We start from the raw sequence: 24,419 nt of genomic DNA, 5'->3' as shown, positions 1-24,419 counted from the left end.
TAAATGTAACACGTACTTACGGCGCGTCCTTAGTGACAAATTCCCTTTCAACTGTACAAGAACCGTCGACTTAAATGCTGTAATTTCGGCGTAGAACTATGAAACTACATTTCGCACGCGGATGTGCGATGTGCGGCGCAAGCGAAACAAACATGCTCTCCGTATCGCACTGAGCCATCAAATCCCGCTCGGCGTGGTGTGTTTTTTTCTTGCTCGCGTTTGGGGCTAATCTGACCGGCGCGACGGATTCCTTGACAGCCTGCATTCAACGCATGGAGATAAACAAGGCGAAAATTCTCGAAGAGAAACTTCGGGAAGCGGCGTGCTACGGCGATGAAGACAGCGTGATCGCGCTCATCGAGCGCAATGTACGCGTCAACTCTCAGCACGACATTAACGGATGGTGAGTCGAAGGCGCAGTAGTATGGTTCCAAGGCCGATTGGGACTTCCAGACGCGCGCTTAGCGAGTGATCTGCAGAACTGACGCGAGAAAAACAAATCCTCTAGTGCGGGGTCTCCCGAGGGTGGGTCTTCGGCGCAATGCTTTCGTGCCGCGCCATGAAGCCGACCGCGTGTTTTGCAGGGGCGTCAACCTGACCTACGGTGTACTCGTGATCATGCCGCAATCCGAGGCTCTGGTGCATACTAATGCGCTCATATTTGATTGACCGAGCTGTGTGCTAACATGTTCTTGTTTCCCCTTGGATGAATATTAAGGAACCGCCCCTGATTTTGTGGGGCACGACTGCGTGTTATGTAAGTGCGCCTTTGCCGCGTTACTTGCGTGCCGAGCAAAGAAGCTGCCCTCTCCGTTTAGAGTGGGCGGAAAGTACGAATGTTTTAAATGTCACTAGAACCTTTTTTTTTCTTTCTCTATGGTAGAACCGCGAAGAAGTGTTTATGGTTCGGTTATTTTACCAGAAATGCTTAATCATTATGTCTGGTACTTTCTCTATCGCGATGCTGTAGTCGTTTAACTATACTGACTTCATCATTTATTGCACAAGGTTTTATAAACATTGAATGAGATATTACCGTGCCGCCATGTTCTGACATGACTTTCGGTTCAACGTAAAAATTATAGTTGCTACTGCGTAAGAAAATTTTGACGTGGCTTGTTTTTTCCGTCGCCCTCATATTTATAAAATAAAAACAAATTCAATTGATTGATTCATTGATTGATTGATTGATTCATTCATTCATTAATTGATTGATTGATTGATTGATTGATTGACGACTGGCTGACTTCAGTCATGAAGTAAATCTCGCATACCTACTGATATGAATCAAGTACATTTAAGTATTTTTTGTTCTTTCAAGGTTGAAGTAATTATTGGTATTAATTGACAAACAACAGAGCGTGTACGCCCACTGTAGTCTCTGCTACGATATTGTGTTCAGTTGCTCCATTTTATCATCTTTAAAAATACACATACTACAAAATGTGACATGTTGTGCATGTTGTCCACATGAGATTGCATACTTTCAATAACAGGAGTGTGCATGTTCAAAATTTCGTATATGAATATAACAGTCTTTGCTGTTTGATTCATACCGGTTTCGGGAATTCGAGGCTGCCTAATATTACTTTACATTCAAATATTAGGGAAAAGCATCATATAATGGAGTCTATGAACAGAATTACGAATTTAAATCATGACTGTTGAAGTGATCATATGTTCCGCGATCATAAAGGCTGCAGTAATTGAGGAAACACATGGAGTATCTTGCATATATTCAGTAATTCACAGCCCGTCAATTAGCATAATTTTTTTATTTGAAACAGCACTATATTTGTTCTCTGGATTTAGGCAAACCAGTTTTTATCATTTGTGCAGTCGTACCATGTTGCAATTCGCATCCCTTTAAAATGATGCACGTTGCTGTTTTAATATTTCACTCCACTCCTTCAGCATCGTATGAGTGCCACAATCACTGAGTGACACTCCTGTTACTCTTCCAAGCACGAATTCTGGTCGAGTATTTACTTATGGCTTTTCGCATATTCTGAAAAAGACCTGCAAAACATAAAACTGGTACGAAATTAGTAGTTCTGCTTAAAGTTTGGAGTTATATTACATACATATGATATTGTTGCATAAGTTTACTTAATATACGTGCCAATTAACTGTCAGAATAATTTTTTAAGTTAATGGAATGGGTTAATTGAAAAAGAAGACAGTTTACTTGTGAGCAGCTGTGATCATTGCGCCACCTGGTGGAGCACGTCTCAACCGCATACTTCTTTGTAGTGGCCTCTGAGATTCGCTTCGACGGCGTGACGAAACACACATGAATGCCAAGGCACGAGTGCTATCAGGCACCCTAAGTCGAGGATTAAGATCGCTTCCAATTCTTGTGGTTCCTTTGTTTCACGAGGTTACATAGGTCATGGCTGGCCATACAATAACCTTTCATTTGTTTCTCATTTGCCAGCTTTGCAGACTAGGAAAAAACATTCACTCGTGAACAGCTTTACGTGTATCGTATAATATCAATTATTTTTCTTTTCTTTTTCCTCCTGAGAACTGCATGCAACCTTTGTATTTCAATCAATTTCTAAATGAGAAAGCATTCAGTTTAATATTGGAAGTAGGTTTTTAAAATAAGTATTTGTATTTTATTCAGTTCTGAAATTCTGTTATTCAGACACCAGTAATTTCAATGTGACACATTGGAATTTGTGGTGAAAACAAAATTCTCTAGTGATGTAAACTAGGACATGCGGACTACCATGCCCTGTAATCAAGATGAGGTATGCATTATGACATTAATTAATTTCGATAAAGTGTATAAGTTTACTTGAATACTGCTATATTTACCCACATTGTACCAGCGCTTGTTAATGGCAGTAATTTGGCTATGTCAACTATTCAATCTTACAACGTAGTGATAAAGTAATGTAATAGTACATGTGTACCACTATGCGTCTGTTTTGCCTTAATAAATGCTTCACGCACTGTGACAGTTCCTCTTAGGGAAATTCGCAGAAGAATATTTTTTTGTAAGGAAGTCTAATAAATTAAGATGCTTCACTTAAATTCTTACCTGTTTGTGTACAAGGTTTGGATTCGCATATTTCATTGTTCGTGCCCCATAATTATAGTGGCATGACAAATGTAACGTGGCCTCAACAAGGAAGAACACTTGTTTAAAGATCCGACGGTTGTTTGAGTGTTCATCACTGTATTTACAGGACGCCACTGCACTGGGCTTGTAAGAGGGGTCACATCGCTACCGTGCGGTACCTGCTGAGCCAAGGTGCTGACCCCACCATAACGACATTCAAGGGAGAGACACCAGCCGCACTCACAGACAATGAGGACATCAGGGCTTTGCTTGGAGGTGATGATACGATGTCTCGCAAATCAACAGCCATCATCAGGCGGTTGATTAGCCTAGAAAGATGCTGGACAGTCCAACATACTTCTGTCCACTTGCATTATTTTGTAGTGTGATATGCTAGAAAATTTCACTGATGCACTTAATGGTGGTTAGAAGTTCAAGAAAGATTTGCTGTTTTCCTCGTGGTTGCAGTAGTAAGTACTGTAGAATCTTCTTAAGGGTACGCTAAAGTAAACAATGAATCGATTTAAATTGATTTACTATGAACACTCTAATGTCTTTAATGTCACGATCATAGCCTTAAAGGGGCCCTGCAACACTGAGAACACGCGAGCCAAACATTATAGCGTAGCACACTGCGTGGAATTTACAATTAATTCTCAGTCAGCTAGAAATCGCGCACTCTTCTCTCTACAAATAATGCCATATACCAATATTACTGCACCATATACCCCAAAGTCCACGGCCATTGGCTGATTTGAGCATCGTGAGCTGCATAGTTACCATGGCTGCCGCAGGATGGCGCCACGTGCCCATGCACACGCTCACAATCACACTGAACGTAAGCCGCGCAATCGAAGAAAAAATTAAAAGAAAGTGCTCAAGGTCATGACGCGCACCGACGAAGGAACGCATCATCTTGCCCCCTTGTCATCCCCCTCCCTGCGTAGCTTTCAGCGCGCTCGCTAGTACGAGAGGAGAGAGAAAGTGCTTAAAGCGTGCGGAAAATCCCTGTAACTTTGCTTGTACTTGACAGACGCTAAAAATTTTTGCGGCAGTCAATATGTGAGGCTACAAGCTCTTCTAATGAAGCCATTCCATGATTACTTGCAAAAGTGTTGCAGGACCCCTTTAATAGTTGTGGAAGACAGCTGCATCTCCGTTGTCCAGGCCTGCAGTCCGCATCCACCAGCTGAGCACCAACCACCAGAGCACACCATGCACCACACGCACCCTTCGTCATCTATCTGTTTCTTTATATAGAGTTCCTTTGGCAGTGTTCCTATATGTGGAGCAAATCAAGGTCATAGTTCTCACTTCTAAATTTTTGTGCCAAGAATCTTAACACATGATGTCACGAATGCCAAAGTGTTTTTTTTTTTTGTATTTTGGCGACATTGGCTCAACGAAATTTACTGAAACTTCGTATGTTAAGGCTCTGGCCCCTCTTAGAGGACAATGTACTTCATTTTCAGCGATTAGCAACTATGTTATGTCACCCCTAGCAGACACCATCAAAATGTATGACGTTATGGCGATTGGTACAGGAACATCAAGGTGGCGTTGCTACCAGCATTTTCTTTTTGCGCGTTTTTCTCACTTACCAAGTGTCTTCTCGCGGAAAGCGTTTGGTGATTTTGGTATTGTGAAAAAGTATTTTACGAATACGAGAAAAATCGGTTTTCTCTTTAGTGTCCCTTTAAATGCAACCTGAATAGCAGAATCACAGATAGGTGGCCGAGTTGGTTTGGGTTCATAATGAAGGGACAAGGGGGCAGCGCTAGGACGAACACAAAGGACGACATGTCCTGTTTTTATCTCGTCCTTTGTGTTCTTATAGCCTCAAGAGCTTATAGCCTCACAAATTGACGATATGTCCTGTTTTCATCTCGTCCTTTGTGTTCGTCCTGGCGCTGCACCCCTGTCGCTTCATTAGCAACCAGAATAGACTCAGAAAATATGCTCCATTCAGCAGGAGTTTCGGTCACTGGGAGAGATCTATAGGTGTGCAGCACCCAACTACAAAACCAACCGAGAGAGGGCCAGTTGTTTCATTTGAATCGTAACTCCATGTGAGCAATTTTCGTTTATTAGAGGAATACAGCTTCAACAGAAAGGCCTTTATGGTTGTGCGTTTCCACTACGCAGAGGCTGGACAGGGTGATGCACCCAGCTCCACGCCATCGCTGCCGATCACCCCTCACTTTCTAAGTCACCCCAGCATGGAATACAAGGTGGACCTGTCGGAACTCTCGCGGAGCACCAGAAACGTCGATGCAGACCTTCCGGGAAAGCACAGCCTGCCCCACGACAACGGCCAGTCAGATTACTCCAGCGGCCATCAAGGTATGACACTGCTACGCTCCATGACGGGTAGAAATGCAGCAGTGAATTTTCTTCGACGGGAACAAACACATGCTCTTTGTCAAAATTATGCCCACCGTCTCAACTGAAGTTTTCTACTGCTAAGCTCAAGGACCTGAGTTCGATCTTCGGTTGTGGCAGCCATATTTCCTGTCAAAATATGTAGACCGTGTTGCCTGCGACTGCCAGACTGAGTACCAGGCAGTGCCCAGGCTCTTCAAGGGCATTCCTATTGTATGGAACAAGTTTCAACTCCTTGTAAAATGAAGAGAGCTGTTGTACTTGCCAAATTGTCAGGGGTATAAGGCATCGTAGTGCCATGAGATGGAACTGTGCAGCCGAACAACGTACACATTGAAGCCATAAGATGGTCCGCATACTTTTGACAAAGCCTGTACATGTGCCTGTGTAATACCTTATCGCAACCTCCTTTTCGTTCATTTTACTTTGCAGTTCTTGAATGCGTAAGCTGTGCTACTAAGGCGACCAACAAATGACCAGACTCAGTGATATATATTAACTCGTTCACTGCAGCGTGCTTTCGTGAGGTCTCATTTTACGTGCGGAGTGACCCACCAGTGGGCCATTCGGCATATTTTCCAGGTGCGCCGTGACCCACTGGTGGGTCACGGCATAGAGTTTCCTAAAATTAACTAGAGGGGACTCTGGCGCTGCGATCGTTCAGCTACCATGGGAATGATGGGTAGTACACAAATTTGCCTAGTCTTCGTGCTTGCGGCTTCAAACGTACTTGTGGCTTTGTTTATTGCTGTGTTTTGGCGTTCGTTTCGGATAAAAGAATAGACCGTTGTGAACTTCATGACCAGGTTTGATTTGGTGAGCCTGAAAAAGTTAAAGTGGTGAAGTGGAACGGCTGACTTTTGCTGAACTTCGTTTTTCGACAAAGCGGATGCAGCCGACGCGGAGCCAAACGGAGCCGAAAGGACGAAGTTTAGACAAATTTGTGTACTACCCATCATTCCCATGCTGGCTGAAGCGTCATGCGTTGCAGCTCCCATAGACACTAGCGCCAGAGTTCCCTCTAGTAAGTATTGTAGGAAACTCTATGGGTCACGGCACCTGTGTATGTTTCACTCACTCCAAAGAGATGGTGTTGCACCTTCACGGCTGGCGTTTAGTGTGTTTGTTTGAAAGATGCAGAGCTATTGTTCGCCTTTGTTGTGTAAGCCTTTGCTGAAATCCAATGTGGCTGGCACCAGAAAATACAAACACACATTTGTTTCCTCTGTGTTGTGCTTTCTTTTTCGTCTGTAAACGGCATGATGATCCATTAGTCGCCCTAAACTTTTTTGGGAGCAACAGGAAGAATGCTCGTACGTATTCAAGTGAAGCGTATTTCAATAACCACGGCAAAATGGTGGCAGCACAACAGAGAAATAGGCCACCACTCCCATCCTTAAAGGGCCCCTCACCAGGTTTGACAATTTTGAGCTAACGAGCGCAATGCATACACTGGGCGTTCACGATCACGTCTGCCAAAATTTGCAACGCTACGCGCCGCGGAAATGGGTCAAATTTCAAGGTGAACGCTGCTTGCCCTTCCTCTCGCGGGCGCGCGCTTTAGAGAATGAGGGGATGACGTACATGAGAAAATGGCCCTACGTAGATCGTAGTGCTTTGACGCCGCTCCTCTACGTAGGCGACTGTGCTCTGACGTCGCCAACAGTAGCACGTGACACTGCGATAATTATTTGACGCGACATGTGTAGTTTGTGTAATTTGTTGCTTGAATAGATTATTAAAACTTGAGAGAAATAATGAGACACACAAAGGGAATGTGTGCGTCTCTTTCATTTTTTTTTTCGTGAATTGCAGCGAGATGCGGGGCTAGTGTGCCTCCCTTTCCCATGCGTTCGTGCCCCCGCGGTTAGCGCATCGAGCAGACGCCAGCCCTGGAAACGAAAGTAATGTTCTGGCGCGTTCGAGCACTCATTATGCTCATTTATTCCACCGCGTCCAACTAAACGTTAATGCGGCAGTGGCTCATGATACCGCCACTCTCGTGCCCGTACAAATGTCTCAACTTTCATGCCCGTCCCGCAGAAACAGGCAGTACACCACAGAGAACGCCTACAAAACGCCCACGGCCGCTACATAAAAAAAAAAGGTAGCGGCCGTGCAACGCCGCTCGCGTGCTCGGGCTGGCTCGGGCACGTCATGCGCACGTGACCATGCATGCGCATGACGTGTTCATGCGTATGTGTCAAGTGAAGAGGGCAGGGAAGGGATTTGGCTTGCTAAGGCTACACGTGGCGAGTGGCAAGGGTTTGAAACTCGCCTCCTCTCATCATGGTTTCACGCCGCTACATATTATTGTTTTTCTCAGCTCGTAATGAACCGATTTGAAAAATTCTTGCGGTATACTGCTCCTCATTTGGCACGCAACAACTTCCAGCGTCTAACTAAAATTTGCTACGTGGCCTGGTGATGGGCCCTTTAAAAAAAGCAGCACCATCCCACGTCCAACGCAATAAAAATATTATACAGGTTTTTTTTTTTAGACAATACAGATTTTTTATAAAAATCCTATGACAGTAAGGTTCCTGCCGTTTTTGCACACGAAGTCCATGTCGAGGCGGAAATACTTTGGCGCAGTTAAAATGATGTTGATGTGATAGCTTTTTAATTATTGACTTGAGGGCAGGTGTTTATATTACAAAGTTGTAGTGCGTGCGAATTTACAGCATACATATTTTTTAGAAATCACAGCAGTTGCACGTAGTTCGAGATATTCATCATCGAATTTCAAGGTCGAAATCGAAACTGATCGCGCGCGAAGCGCGACTGTTCTGCTACGTCAGACCGGAACTACCCGTCACATGGAAGTGACGAAATTTGAATGACGGTGAGCCGCGGCCGTATGTTTCTGTGAAAAGCTGCAAGTCATCTCACTTGTGCCCACGCATCGCTTTACTTTTGCGCGTAGTGTTTGGTGCTTATCTGTTTCTTTCGAACTGTGCACAAGAAAACTGCAATATCAACCTTTCCTTTGTCTGGGAAGCATAAAACTCAGGGGCGGCCAATGCGGCACTTCTTCTTGCAGACAGGCAAAATAGTTTTTCACACCTCTTTATAGTTTAAGACAGGAACAGATAGGCACCACCCATCGCACGCAAACATTAAGCTGTCTACTAGGGTATTTAAGAATGCTTGCCAATTTTTCTGACCAGGTTCTGCTTTGGCACGCCTTCATTCAAATTTCATCACTTACCTGTCTCGTGTCATTCCGGTGTTCCGCCGCACTTTGTGTGCGCCGAGCGCGATCAGTTTCGATTTCACCCTTGAAATTTCATGATGAATATCTCAAACTACGTGCAACTTTTGTGATTTCTAGAAAATAGGTTTGCCATAGATTGGCACACACTACAACTTTGTAATATAAACACCTGTCCTCAATTAAATAATGAAAAAGTTAATTAACGAGTCTTTGTTAATTAATCGCGTGAACACCATTTTCGCTACGGGAAAGTATTTCCACCTCGACATAGAGTTAATGTGTGAAAATGACAGCAGCCTGACTGTAATAGAATTTTTATAAAAAATCTGTATTGCCTAAAAAAAAACGCCCTGTATATTGGTAGCATTTTCAAACCTTAGACGGCAGCATATGATGAAGAGTTCTCGAGCGTGGGTGACCAATGGGTCACATTGCAGGCAGCATGAAAACGTTTTCAATGAGTGCATCGTGGGTCACCGGTGGGTCATGTCATCTAACACCAGAAAAGTATTCTTCTGGCTATTTATAACCTCTTGCAGCAGGAATCGTACCTCTGCGTTCAAGTGTGATGAAGTTATCGCATTTGCAAGCAAAGGCATACTCATAACATTGCAACCACATAGTAGGAGTACTGGCCGTGACCCACCGGTGACCCATGACGCAGTGGACATGTCAACATGTTAATGGGAAGTTCATTTGAAGTTTACACTGTGTAGAACCACTGTACAATACAGGCTCCAGACATGTACAAGATACTTAAAAATGTACTTAAAATAAGTTACTGAGTCTTGCATGAAGAAGGTATTAAAAATGAGTACAAATGACCAAATTCAGAGTAGTATCTGAATAGAGTACAAAATACTTGGAAAAAAATATTCATTGCTTTAGAGATTTTCCTGAGATAACATTCTCATTTGAAATTACTTCACTTTCAAAGTATTTCCAATACACCAAATACTCTGAAAAGTATTTAGGGCAGCATAGCTTTAGAAGAGTGTTTAAGGTATTTACAAGTCTGATATGCTGCCAGCAGGGGCAGAGTTGCACAATGATCCTCTATTTCCACAAAAGACAAACAAAGGTTTTGAGAGAAAGTCACTGGTCATATTCGCAGGCGGCAAGCTCATTGCGACGTGAACACTAGAGGTCCATCTGTGTCCTGCCCACTTCGAAAATGATGAATGAGAACCACTGGATCACAAGCTTGAAAATATGAGCTGCGGTAGTTGCTTGATTTCATCTGAATAAATAGAAAACATCGATTTTGATGGATGCATCATCATGACCATGTACCTTGCACCCAATTTGTCGAGTGGGAATATCAAGACATTCATTGACACGGCATTGTGTAATTATGACAAGTACAAGAATAGACCATTTGTGTTAGTTGGTGACCTGAATGTCGATATTACCGAAAAGAACAATGAGTGGTTAATACAACATATGGCAGCCAAATATGCTCTCACGTGCACGTCCTTTGATCATATGAAACCAACGACCATCCAAGGGACGTGTATAGACCTGGTATTTTCAAATTTCTTATTGCAACCCGTACAGGAACCGCTATCCCTTCATTTCAAGGACCATAAAGCCGTGATAATGAAGGGACAACACAAGCCAAGCATCATCTAATTAGGAAAAATAAATGTTTGATGTTTGTAATACACACAGTGTTTCTCACTCTTTATATGATGATTCATGGGGTGTTACACGGAAGATTCACGGTTTACCGATGATTCCCTCCGGAGCTTCGCCCCACTCATCATCATTCACCACGTGGATATGCTGTGATTTTTTTATTCTTAAAATTCTTGTTAGTGCTTGGCTCAAGTTGTGTTATAATGGCCCTGCCAAATGGATTTCCATCAAACAGTTCATTGCACTTCTACCAAACAGACAAGGCAGATATCCACACCGAATCACCCAACGAAAAAGTGAATCAGGACAAACTGTTTTCGTTAATTTGCCCAAGTACAGGTTTCTTATGAATGTGAAGCAGTGGGTGCTGTGATGAAAGCTCTCTCTTTCTCTCACACACTTTTCTCTCTCTCTCTCTGACAGAAGAGACAGACCTGGTGCTCAAAGTGAGGATTGCGTACCTTGATGACCCGGACTTCATCGAGGTGGAGCTGCCAAGAACAGAGCTGACATTTGCCAACCTCCTGCGTACCTGCTGCGATGAGCTGGGTGCTGATTTGAAACGGGTTAGTCGTCACACCACACAGTTATGATCGTCAAGCTTAGAACGACGGAAAGTTGACCTAGTTAGCAGGGATACATCATGAAAAAGGGTAGACGTGCAAGCATAGACGGGGAAGAGAACGAGACGACACAAATGCTCTTTCTTGCTTTCTGCAACCATGTTCGGACTTGATGAAGTGATGGACCTTCTTAAGCGTTCAGTGACAGTGGCAACTGCAATGTGATGATGACCTACGTCTAATAAACTCGCAACCTGAGAGTTATAATATAAAAACGTAACGTAAGGTCGTAGCGTAAGAATCGTAAATCTAATAATGTAACGTAAGACAGTGATGTAAGTGTAACGTAAGAATTGTGTTTCGGTTCAGGCTGTGGCAATCACATTTTGATGGAGGCAAAATGCTAGAGGCCACTGTACTGAGCAATGTCAGTGGATGTTAAAGAACACCAGATGGACGAAATTTCTGGAGCCCTCCACAACGGCGTGCTTCGTAATCATATTGTGGTTTCGGCATGTAAAACGCCAGATATTATTGTTATTAGTAAGACTTGTGTTTGCACAAAATGGGTGCCAGCATTAGTGCGCAGATAATGCATTTATGAGAAGTAGGTTTTCCTCGTGTTTCACCATCCACTGTCACTGAACGCTTTAAAAAAGTCAGTAAATGGCAGGTTTTTTTTTTTACCTTTGGTGTCTACGATGCAACGCCCGAGACCGTATGGACTTAGTGAAGAGTATGGGCACTGCAAACAGTGGCGATAAGTTCGTCAGCGGCTTTATAAGATTCAGAGGACAGTAGACACTCGAGAGGTTAACAGAAAACAAGACAGCTTATATTTATAGCACTTTGTACAGAGCGTGACAGAGTTACATATAAAAGACACTTAGAAATGAATTATCTGTCGGGCATCCCTACTTAATTTGGTGCTGCTTGTTCAGAATGATAAATTGCAGCAAAAGAATGATAAGCCGAACACCGAAGCCACCTTTCATAGACCCGATGCTCTGAATATTCTCACCAGCGATTCGTCGCCAACTTGCCCATGACTGAACAGTTAATCCACTAGTTGTCCCGATCACCCCAATCGACCAGCCCGATTGGTGAATCCACCACCCTCAGAATGAACTCATTCGAGGGGAACTAATTCTGCACGCATTTGGGCCCGTGCTCTTCGCGCAAAACAACACACAAACAAGAGCAAGGTCACCCAAGATCGAAATAATGAAGGCAAGCTCAGTGCGTGCATTGAGCCTGATGCACTGAAATTCCATGTACCATGATTTATGGCATGAGAGAGACGTCAGACTCGTTGCGAGAAGTAAAACAGGCCACCCTTCTTTTGGGGTAATGCTTCTTGCAGTAAGCTAGAAAACGAAGGAGTTGGCCATATTGTGATCAAGAAGCTCAGTCACGATACACGTACGAATCATGATTGTCTTGATCCGGATCCGGATCTGGATCTAGCCCTGCTGTTATCAAAAGGAACCATGTGACTCTGGCGTAAAGCAACGTTAATTAGAACCGACAGACAATCAAGCAAGGAAAGTATAGGAGATGTTATTTGTAGTGATTATGGTATAAATGTGAAAGTCAGAGTGGACAAATCAACAACTTGCCGCAGGCAGGGACCGGCAAGTTGTCTTTTCGTCCACTTTATTTCTTCACATTTATATCATAATTACTACAAATAACATCCCCTATACTTCCCTTGGAAGCTGTGTCTAACAAAGAAAAAAACGGACCCTTAAAAAATTTCCCTTTCGTTGAGTATAAAACACTAATGTCTGCAACATCACCTTAACCCTTTGAGACGCTTTGGACACATTTGAGTACACAACTTGCTATTTGTGGCGACTAGCGGCTAAGAAAAGGCAAGATACCTTGGGGTTTGGATGAATTGCACATCCTGCGTAATAAATATGCCTTCATTTTGTTGTGTACTGCTGCATATGATCACTTTGCACTACCATGTTCCACGGGTCATTCGACGTGCCACTTTCTGCGAGCCACGTTAAAAGTAGCATTTTTCCTTGCTCAAAATGAACATAACCGAAAACAAAATTGCATTATATTTCCAGCCTGAGATTTGATTCTATTTATGCAAAAACAAACCATGAATGACTTCAGGATAAATGAATATTTCATTACATTTCAGTTAAGCTGAATTACTGTAAAACACATAAATCAACATACTGTGACATAATTTTTGTTGCAATAGGGCAGGGACGGCGCCAGGATTTTTTTACTGGGGGTGCACCCACGACAAGCGAGTTCCTTCAGGAAAGCAGGGAGCCAGAGAACTTAGGCGTTGTGTTTTGACTATGTTTCCTCTTGGGGGGCAAGGGGGGGGGGGGGCGAGAATTTTGGAGGGGCTCCAGCACCCATGGGCCCCCCGCTGGTGCCGCCCCTGCAATAGGATATCGAATGTCTCGAAATAATTTTGTGCAGATTTGACACATTTACAGACAGTCCTTCATAGGTCACATCAAATTTGTGGCTTGCACATTTTTTGTTGCAAACGCTTATCGCTTCAGGAAGCATGATATGTGCTCCGAGATTCATGTGTGCTCACTGAATAATTTAATATCGCCTTATTTATGTGAATGAATTTCGGTATTGGTTTCTGGGCACCGAATGGGACAGTGACGTCACTGTGTAAGAAGCTTGAACACGTGGGCCCACAAAACTGTGACGCATGCAGTGCTGCATGAGCTGCTCTCGCATACACAAAACAAGCAACCGTCCGGATGCCTTCAACACTCGCTAAAATTCTCTCATAGAGGATATTAGCATGTACAGTATACCGGTATACGCACAGGTGTTTGCGGAGTACCGGGTTACCGGACAATGGTATTGACATCTTGTCACATTTCGTGCAACCACAATTATAGGTGCGTTTCTTTGTTTTCACTGAGTGACCGTGACACAAAAACTTTTTTTAAAGCAACGCATCCTGAATTACGCCACTGCCAAGAATTTACGCCAGCAGACTAGTAGAATACCTTAGGTTTTTGCAACCGCAATTCTGTGTTTGCCTGGTTCATCTTAGCACCACCAGGTGGCCCACCGCGGCCTTCTACATCTATGGCTACGGTAAGCCAGTATGCTAATGCACAGAAGTGTGGAATTGAACTAACCTTCTCTAATGTCGCCTTCACAGGGTCACGTGACGATGTGAAGCACTTTGCAAAATGCGAGCAAGTTTGGCTACTTCAGCAACAAGCTCAGAAAAAATTAGTGTAGTTCGCAGCTGATGCTCTCTTGGCTTGCCCGGTGCAGCAGAGCTGTAGTCACACTAATTTGGTTAGACTAAAACTTTCGTTACGCTTCCTATGCAGTGGCATCGATGTCATTCGCACTAGCGATGGGTCTTGATCGCGAGAATGAGCATTTAGGCGCACTTTAGAAGCAAATTAAAATACATTCTGAACATTTGCTGCGTCCAACACTTCGTGCTGAGTGTCCTTGCATACAGAGGAAGCCTACGGCTGGCTTTTTATAGCATCAGAATTTGGTTACATCACCCCTTTAAGCATCCGATCAGTGCTCGCAACCAAATGGCAAGTTGGGTTAGTTGGTGGGTACTCATTTTCTAAAGAAAAACAGCACACGAAAATAACATAGACAAGAGTGGGAAGGCACACAGCACTGTGTGTCTTCCTGTTCTTTCTTGTCTACATTTTTTGTGCGCTGTCTTTCTTCAGACTATTAATGCTCCCGACAAACATCTCGCAGGTACGCAAGCTTCGCAAGCTGCCCAACACCATTCTTCGCAAGGACAAGGAAGTGCAGAGGCTCTCTGACTACCAAGAGCTGGAGCTGGTGTTGGACAACATCCAACCAAAGCCGCAGCCGAGCACGAATCCAGCTCTGCCCACCGTTTCGGGAGGGAATGTGAGCACCGCCCTGAACCCCGTTGTTCACCTCGCCGGCCTGCTGTCGGGCGCCAACTACAACTCGCCGCCGGGATACCTGCCCAACGGCAGCGGAGGACCGACACCGGCTCAGACGGCGTTCGCCAAGTCAGCTTACTGCGTGAACGGAACCATCCTCTACTGAACGAACGGGTCCACGTAGTATAAGGTTCGACGTCGGCTTGCTTTAGGAGCGGTATTCCCTGTCGATCACTTTCAAGGGTGTCGCTATCGGCAGAGGCTCATTGACTGAGCCAGCAAGCAGAACACCCATCATTCTAGTAACATATTCTGTTTGATGCTGTGTCATGCAAAACTGAAAGTTCACCCAAAAGTGACCGACCGAGAACATGGCACCTGAGCTAAAGCATTCCTTATGCAAGTGCATCTCACGGTTAACTGATGTGTGAGCATGTCTTAAAGGGGTACTGACACAAACTTTTCAGTGATCGTTTTTTTGCATCAAATGAAAGGCCAAGCCCGCAAGGGCCTGAGAAAATGCACTGATAAGCATGAGTGGGTCCTGAAAAGTTACACATTTTTAAAAGCTAATTTTGGCTTCTACGGTACTCTGACGTGACGACATGGCATGAGCTTCTCATCACATGCTCACGCAAATATCAGGACGTTTCCACATGCACGCCCGCTCCGTGGCTGTGTTGGTCACGCACAAACGACTATTTTGGATGCTTTGGTACCTGACGTCGTCACAGCTAGCCAAGCTGGTGCATGAAGTTACCAGAATTGACACTGTAGCCTGACGGCACGCTAGTGTCGATGCCAGTAGGTGCACCATGCGAAAATTGACTTTAACGTCCAAGGAAAATGTCTTATCAGCATTTTCTGAGCTTTTCTTAGCTATCAGCATTTTCTGAGCGCACTTGCGCAGAGCCGTCTGTGAACGCTGGAGATTTGTATGGCGGAGTAAACTCGCCTTCTAAAATTGGTGTCAGTACCCCTTTAATGATGGATCGGCCAACGCTTGGATGCACGTTTACGGGATGTTGCCGAGAGATGGCAGTGGCATCGTCTAGTCACCACTGACCAGCATCTGTGTGCTGGCTAATTATGGTGCCTAACTTATCTCGGGTCGATAACACATGCTAGTCATGACTGGTGTACATTCACACGCTGTTTTATAAGTGATGGGAAAGGGTGCAAGTCAGTTGCAGTCAGATGACATTCGTGCAGTGGCCTGTTACAACTGGTCTGGACTCGTGCACCAACTAATTTGGAAAAGCGATGCAATAGCAGTAACTGTGAGCGCTGTAGCTTGCCACTAAATGTGCTCCAGCTAGCCCCGACAATTGACAGCCTGACGGCCAAGGCATTGGCCAACCACAGTTTCTGTGCAACACTTCCATGGCTGTGCTATGCAATGGTTTGTGAATGTTCAAAAATTTCGGATAGTGTCCATCTAGTTCAGTCTTCGAATCGAATTGCGATTATTTACGAATTACAAACATTTCAAAATGTCTGCTGCACCTAAATGAACACAAGATTGGTGCAAAAGTATGACAAATTTCACACACGTGGCATAAAACATCCGAGCTTACATAGTGTGGCATGCTACATCACTCGAGGAGCCAGACTTTAACGTCTGCACGACAATTGTGTGCACTCGCCGAGGAATTGTGTACATTCGAGTAATCTGTTTATCCGTTCACGATGCTCCATTTCTGGTCTTAATGTTAAATTATTAATATTGTGATGCGAATATCATATATATTAATTTTAAGAACGACTTGCTTGGAAATATAAGGTTGCGCAAATGAAAAGACGCATTCACAAGAGAGGGTACGTGGACAGGTGCAAAATGGCTGTTCAGTATTAGGAGAATATTTGATTCAATTCGCCTTCGGTACTGTTCCATTTGTATTAAATTCTGTTCCAAAAGTTGCTGCTTGCACACACCTACTGTCATGACTGACAGCCTAGGCACCACTTCAGTGTGAACAGCCACAAAGTCTTATCAAATGGATAATGCATGCCACGGTGGCTTCAGCCTCTTGGCTTTCAGCATAGATTGCATAGGTGTGTACAAACGTCACCCAAGCAATGGTAAAACGAAATGTCAGAGGGATCCTGCAACGCCTTGCTGCGTTATCATAGAATGACGTCACTATTTGACTCTGTTATCTTATGAATCTCCTGCCGCAAAAGTTTTTCTAATCCGTCAAGTACGAGCGGAGCTATCACGTGTTATCACGGGATATGCACACTTTCTCTCACCTTACGTCACCACAGACGTGCTGGAAGATACACAGGGGGAGATGGCAAGAACGTCATGTGCGGCCCGAGAGCTTTATTTCTCTATGTGTCATGTCTTTGAGTAGGGATGGGTGAATATTCGAACTAATATTAAAGTATTCGAATTCGCTTCGATACGAATTTAGATTATTCGAAATTTCGAAGTATTCGAAATGAACGAATATATGTATATATTTGACCGCACATAACCCCTGTAAAGGTGGTTTCACTGCAGCGTGTGGCTGCTGTGCCGTGAAACAACCCATCCAGGGAAAATCTGCACTGCCGCGAAGCCACACTTCGAGGTTAAACGTACATAATTTTTAAAGTTTAAAAAGCGTGTTATATGGGCTTACATGCACTGTATAGTAATTTTTAAATTGTAACTTATTGCACCACTTATAACTTGCACCCTATTCAAATCTTGATACTATTCAAGGCTGCTTCATTTCAAGCCAAAAAAGTGACATTCACTCATACCTAGTTCCAATCCTTAAAAATATTGTGCAAGGGTCATGACAAAAATGCTCATTTTTCTTAATAATATGCGGTACATACTATTCAAACTATTCGATACGAAATTATTCGACCAAATCACTGTTTGCTTCGGATTCGCTTCGAACCTCAAATTCACTATTCGCCCATCCCTACCTTTGAGGCCTCTGTTGTCTTAACACAAAAATATTTCATTCGGGGGTCCACCAAGAACTAATATCACTTCCGTCACCAAAGTGACATCAATAAAAGGGCGCGTAAGTAGGTCAGGTGTAAACTCAGAAGAACAAACTTTAGCCGCGTTATTTGCCCAAGAAATCAAACCTATGACTTCGCGACTTTTAATCTTAGACCACCACTGGATGATCAAAGGAATCCGCGTGCCGCGTCGTGTGGGCAGAATGCATGTCTGAACCAGACGTAGCGGCTATTATGATCAAAGAATAACAATAATAATTGCTGGGGTTTTACTTGCCAAAACCGTAATGTGATTACAAGACTTCTGGAAATTTCAACCATTTGGGGTTCTTTAATGTGCACCTACATCTAAGTACCCGGGCCTCTAGCATTTTGCTTTCACCTAAATGCGACAGCCACAGCCGGGATTGCACTCGCGTCCCTTAGTTAGCAGCCAAGCACCGTGACCACTGTACCATCGACATGGCATGATCAAAGAAGAAAGGAGAGAAAGTGCTTGAGGCTGTGAGGCATGGCGATGGAAGTCTGCTTGTACTCAGTGGATCAGAAAAAAATTTTTTTCCTAGGTAACGAAACATGAAGGGATGTTTGCAGGGCCCCCTTTTAAAAAGTTACAAAAAACATTGCACAAGAGTCTTGGTACATTCTCTGAATCCGTTTCAGCAGCATTTGATGTAATTTATCTGTGTATTTTTTGTCAAAACACAATTATGTTACTACACGAAGGATCCCAAATCTTACCTCGTGGTCTGAACACCGTTACGTCTGGCATAATTAAAACAAACTGATTGGCACACAATAGCATGTCACAGTGCAACAAACATGGAACATTTAACTAGTAATCTGCAAACTAATTGTTTATCTTCACCATTTAACTCATTATCTCTAACATCGAAGTTAGTGTTAGTCATGTGTTAAATCAAATTCTGGATTGGTGTTAACCATCGGGCACTGAATTCCAAACGATAGCGCATAGAAAGTACAGTAATCTCTGCTGAAATGTATCTTCATGGACTATTAAAATAAGCATCACTGTAAAAATACAAAAACATTACATCAAAAGCTGACTTCAAGCTAAAGATATAGCCATCTCGTAAAACATGCTGGTCTTAAAGAGTTCGAGAGTGTGCGAATTTCCAGGCATTGTATTACAATGTAAACTATGTCAGTGTTGAGTACTTGAGACAGATTTTATGTGCAAAGTAAGCTCATGACTCTCTTCTTATCTTTCAAGCCCGGCTGTGAACACTATGTGTAAACAGTGTTAAAACATTCTGGTCTCCACATGCTTGTGTCGCTGTTTCGACCCGTGACAGTTGCTCTCACACGATAGGTTGTGATCCCAGGACCCAGGCATATCCCCTACGTGCTGAGTGTTTTGACTGTACATAAAGTGTGGGGGCAGTTTGTTTTGTACATAATATCTAGGAGGTCAAACTGTGTTTGTCACTGATTTTTCATTGTCACGTTTCGATATGTACATTATGCTGGATCTCCCAGTCCGACACCGCACTTTGCTTTTCTATGCGTGTTAACTCATGAAAAAAATGTGGGTTGTTGCGTACGCAATTCTCAGGTCCACTGAGGGCGACTTTGTATACTGTGTTGCATTCTGCTTGGCATTGCGTAGCACAAAGTGGGCATGTAGCTACTTACTACTCATTGCTAATTAAATTAAACTTCATCGCTAACTATATTAAATTAGGCGTTAAACTTTTCTAAAGTCTGACTGCTACAAAATTCCAGACCGCACGCAAAGCCTCTGCGCGAAATACGTTTTCATTAGAGTTAAAGTGTCAAAAAGCAAATATGGGAAAAATAGCAGTTTTTGTTATTTAAACATAGAAAGAAAAATGCCATTAATACCACTTTACCAGTAGTGATGGCCTTAGAGATGAAGGGCAGTAGAACACCTCAGAGGCATTGTGCCTAGACCTACGTTACACGAGGTGCCCGCGATGTTCACCTAAATGCTGTTTTGAAGACTGCTAACAGGAAAAATGTACCATTACCAGCCTTGCCGCCTTTTCGGGATTGCTTTCACTATTCAATTGTAATAAATTTTGCCCAAGTGAAATTCCGTTGCAGTTGGCCTTTAAGGAGATTAAAATGGCATTTTAGGCACATTAACAGCAGACTCAAAAGGAGCTTAATTTTTGCACTTTTAATCGAGTTTCCGTGCCTCAGTCTTCCGCAAGTCTGAGCGAATCACGAGGTTGTCAGATGAGGCTTGATCTGAGGCTGGAGGCAGAACTGCATCACGCTTTTGGGGAGTTAGGTTCAGAACTTTGAGATTTGCAGAAAGTCTGCTGACAGCTATCTACCAGTGGCTTCATCGAGAATATCATCCGTGTTGCTGCTTCAAAGAGCACATCATCGATACTGCTAACTTCCATAGTAACGGATGGTACGCAACGTTAAACATCCTTCAAGGTGATCGCCTCATATTAACTGCTATGCACTCATTGTGTAAGTTGTGCTTTTTTTTTTGTACACAATTATTGCTCATTTCAGCTGGACACTTGGAAGAGTTGGCATTTTAAAACTTCATTCCGCAGACATATTTTTTTACGATAACTTGTTAACCTCTCGACTGACGTTTTTTTAACAGATGAACACCTTTTTTCGGGCTCACTTCTTTGCCAACGCCTTTACGAAAAAAGTGCATGACTGGCTTTTATTTGTGGCCGTTGTCCACAAAGCTGTCTACTGTGTGTACAAACATTTTTTTAATGTCCTGCAACAAGTGATAAATTGCGACCGTTTGCAGTTTTTTCTTGTGGTCTTATCGGGGTTAACTTCATTGTACGGCATGCGGGTCTGTGTGTTGTCTCAAGTATTTGCACAGAGAAGTGCCTTTTATTAAAATGTGTCGCTCCATTGCGCTTTTATTTTGAAACAGTGTTCCTAGTTGTCGTCAGTACGCGATGTGTTGTGCAATGAGAGTTCCGTCTTACGTTAACTGCACTTCTTGTCGTACTTGTAAACGTTATTTTTTTGTTTTGTCAAGGAAATGTCGCTAACTGTAGATGACATATGGTGGTTTTCAAAAATGATCCAGTCTTTCGCAGCTTCGCAAGCATTTTTCACATTTCCCCGAAAAAGAAAGATCGATTAATAAGAAGTGCACGATAGCTGCGCGACACTCGTAACAAGATAAAAATTCAAAGAACAAAAACAAATCTGGTGGTGGTTAACTGTTCTTTAACACAATGCAAACTAAAGTCTCGTATAAAAAAAACGTCCTTCAATCTCACTCACCAATGGCAAGTGCCCTCAACTAGTCATGCGTTACCCTTTAATGGAAAGTCTTAGTTCCTTCATAAACGTCTTGCCATTTGCAGATTGCCAGTTGGTGTACGGCAATAGCAAAGCTCGTAGCGACACATTGTGCCGTTATGAGCAACTACAATATTACTCGAAGAGTCTTTCACGTTGCTTTATTCTTCTGGTGGAGGAATAAAACCATAAAAGCACTGCAACTAATGGGTATTTCACTGGCGATAGTTTACTCGAGCAGTAGCGTAGAATATGCAAGTCAATGCAGGTTTCACTGTGCACATTTCTGGTGATAGTCGGCGTCAGCAGTTGTTGCTACTTGTGTCACTGCTGCTGTACGCTTCTCTGGCAAACCAATAAACTGCAAGTGATAAGTTTACGGGCAAACTAAGACTCTTTACTGTAACCAATCTTAAAAATTGGTATTGTCAGTGAAATGCCACAGTTATGGACCATTTTTGAAAATGCCATTGTACATTTGTCGAGTGTATGTATTCATAGAAGCAACGATGTAGTGCTTTTTTTTTTCAAGGCAACCCCAATTTTGTAAAAAGCTACGTTTATGTTTATTGAAGTAAAAGAAAAAAAAAGAGCTGATCACGCTACCTTTAAAGGGTTCTCATTCAAATGACATGCGCAGGGATGCAGCTGAAAGTGAAGCAGGTATCCTAGCGGCTGAAAAAAAAGTGCAAGATCGTTACTAGCAAAGTAGCTAGTAACGAACAGTTACTAGCATCAGCTGCTAGTTTCACTTATGCTTTTGGGGACCAAGATGTAGGATTTGCAAATGCAAGCTTCTGAAAAAGAGTGCTTAGTGGAACCTCTGTATGATATACTATGTCTGCGCGAGCAAAGCGATGTAGCTCCGCATAAGTGTATGATAAAAGCACAGCCGTTGAAAAACGTCTTTTTTTGTGTGTGCTGTATTATTTTATCATATCTAATGTATGGTGCATATGCTTGCGCATATTCAGAGCTTCGTATTTCACTAGATCAAATGGTTGATTTGAATAGTGTTGACACACCCAACTTCATTTGCAGCACAATGCGAGTGCTAATTTCTTAAAGGTGTAGATATCCTTTGGCTCTCCTTTGTAGGCGATCAAGTTGCAACTGCATAAAATGTGTGTTCAACTCATTTTGAGTGCGGCATCTCTCGGCACTGCTGTTTTCGTTTCTTACTGTGCAACGGCAGCACCGGGATCCCAAAAATGTAGCGCAAATCTAATTCTTATGTACATTGACACCTTACTGTAATGATGTTGTACCCGATGATAAAATTTTCACAATGATATTATCTGTGAAAAGAAATTTGCAGTCAAGTCTGTGCAAAATAAGCACAGGCATGCTTATTTTGTACGACAGCACGTGATGTTATACGTGCGTACAGTACTAATGGATTGTAAAGTGAAAATTTAGGGCTAAGTAATGCACATTTTCATCTCTACCTTCTTCAGTTTGGGTCATGCCGGCATAATTTCGACTCAAATAGAATGCCTAGACCAGAGCCAACATTATCCTTAAAGGCCAGATTCGTAGCAACATGTTGTGGTTACCTCGAGCAGTTCCTCATACCAGTTGTTAACTGGAAGTTTTGATGTCACGTTTCAATCCACGAGTACTGTACATCATACATATGGCAACGTATGATATTGCACACAAGAGAATGTTTTCATCTTTGTTTTTGCTATATGACCATTTATTGCCATATTGAATGTTGCATTAAAAAGTTCTGTGCATTAGACACATGACTGGAAAAGGGCAGGTCATTGACATTGCTTACTGTGACTGTCAAATGCTGCCGGGATAAACAAGAAATGCACTGCTTGCCACTGTAAACGCACACACCACTGATTCAAATGAGCGGCAGCCAAAGGAACACTTCCATTGCGCACACAGTAACATGAACGAATTATGATAGCAGTTTTTTATCTATCTGTTTATTTTTTTTAAATATTAGTCTCATTAGTTTTGCATACCAAAGCATGATGCTGTAGCCATCTGAAAAAGCTCTGATCTTTCCCTTTACGACAATATCAAGCCATTGCGTCATCAAAAGGCTGCGTAATCTGCTGTGCGATGGGGCATTCCAAGTGTCTATTTTCAGTCCACGTTATGTCTGCAGTGCAATAGAAAGACACGCAACTTTATCACGTGCAACTCGGACAACAAAAACCAGAGACTAGACAAACAGAAGTGCAAACCTTCGAGTGAATATTATCTACGGAATCGATTAATGAAGTCTTGTCCGTAGATGATGTCTACAGTTACGAAATGCTACAAACTTGTCCAAACAAGTGCCCTACTTAGAAAAATGCGATTTTCTATTTCTACTTAAACTTCTTTTTCTACATTTTTCTGCACAATAAAGAAACAGCTCGGTGTGTCTTGAAATATGAAAGAATCAGAAACATTGATCAAATTTACCATTGCCAAGTCCCCACTGAAAGGGACGGGATTTTGACTGACAACTGCTATTGCACGGCATGCCTACAGTAAACACTCTAGCAGTGGAACAATGGCTTGAAAGTGTATTTCGTGCAGCTGCCATGTCACATATTGTTTTAAGCTCTGCTGCATCCATTCTGTTATCTATTCCGCTACTTTTCTGAAGTGATAGAAAGCACAAGTCTCCGGCATTATCATTAGGGCGAATAAGATAAGGGGAACAGACGCGCAGAAGGAAGAACAATGCGTGTACGTCATTTCATATTGTCATTCCTAATGGGATTTGTCACAGTGGCACTTACAAGAAACCAGTTATGCCAGTGAGCCTTACCAAAGCAGCATATTTCAGGCATCAGTGAATTCATTATCCAGGGCTTCATACCGCCATGCTACAAAACTAGCGCAGCTGTTTTGTCTGGCGGCAGACGTCATGTGCATGATTTCGTTGTGTGCATGAAAAAATAATGTCGATCTCCGTCTTGTCATTTACTCACTGGAATCGAAATTTCTTTCTTAAACAACGAAAGAGATGTCAGGTCTTCTAGATGCTTCTTCTCACCCACCAGCAGCAATGTGACAAAAAAATGAGGAATATCGTGAAGTGTTGACGGAATGTCTTAAAATATCTGAAACAAACATCACTGTTTTGTAGGCATTTTGGAAATAAAGTGTTTTGTTTTCCTTCGCCAACCAAGCATCTTGTTCAATTCCACAGAGACTGTGTTTGTGTGTGCCAGCACTGTTTCAAATCATGACGCTACGCACCGTCGCAATCATAAGGGGCGATATAACATCACAGGAAGGAAATGCTGGGCGATTTGGTGTTCTACAGTGAAGTGGCAGCACAATAAAGTGGTGATGCCAGTGCAGACTAGTATCAAATAAATGACATTGTACGTATAAAAAACAAAGTATCTGAAGACGTATTTCTGTATTTTCCACACATAGTAGCCTGCATGGCA

General features: G+C 42.9%; 1 protein-coding gene across 1 annotated transcript; it reads left to right on the top strand.

Moving 5' to 3' along the window:
- Positions 1-138: 138 nt before the first annotated feature.
- LOC119399650 (ankyrin repeat domain-containing protein 40) lies at positions 139-24,137 on the top strand. Its single transcript, XM_037666466.2, has 5 exons — positions 139-403; positions 3,198-3,346; positions 5,216-5,413; positions 10,731-10,873; positions 14,609-24,137. Exons 1-5 carry the CDS (start codon positions 273-275, stop codon positions 14,930-14,932), a joined length of 945 nt encoding a protein of 314 aa, XP_037522394.1. The 5' UTR covers positions 139-272; the 3' UTR covers positions 14,933-24,137.
- Positions 24,138-24,419: the final 282 nt, after the last annotated feature.

This window comes from Rhipicephalus sanguineus, chromosome 7 (assembly GCF_013339695.2).
Source record: "Rhipicephalus sanguineus isolate Rsan-2018 chromosome 7, BIME_Rsan_1.4, whole genome shotgun sequence".
In the NCBI taxonomy this organism is placed as follows: domain Eukaryota; kingdom Metazoa; phylum Arthropoda; class Arachnida; order Ixodida; family Ixodidae; genus Rhipicephalus; species Rhipicephalus sanguineus.
This window is presented reverse-complemented; position numbering and strand designations above follow the sequence as displayed.

What these genes read in the sequence shown, in the direction of transcription:
- LOC119399650 (XM_037666466.2), top strand. Translation starts at nt 273, where the DNA reads ATGGAGATAAACAAGGCGAAAATTCTCGAAGAGAAACTTCGGGAAGCG. An exon ending in CAGCACGACATTAACGGATG is followed by an intron (nt 404 to 3,197) that starts GTGAGTCGAAGG and finishes CTGTATTTACAG; the next exon opens with GACGCCACTGCACTGGGCTT. An exon ending in TGGGTGCTGATTTGAAACGG is followed by an intron (nt 10,874 to 14,608) that starts GTTAGTCGTCAC and finishes AACATCTCGCAG; the next exon opens with GTACGCAAGCTTCGCAAGCT.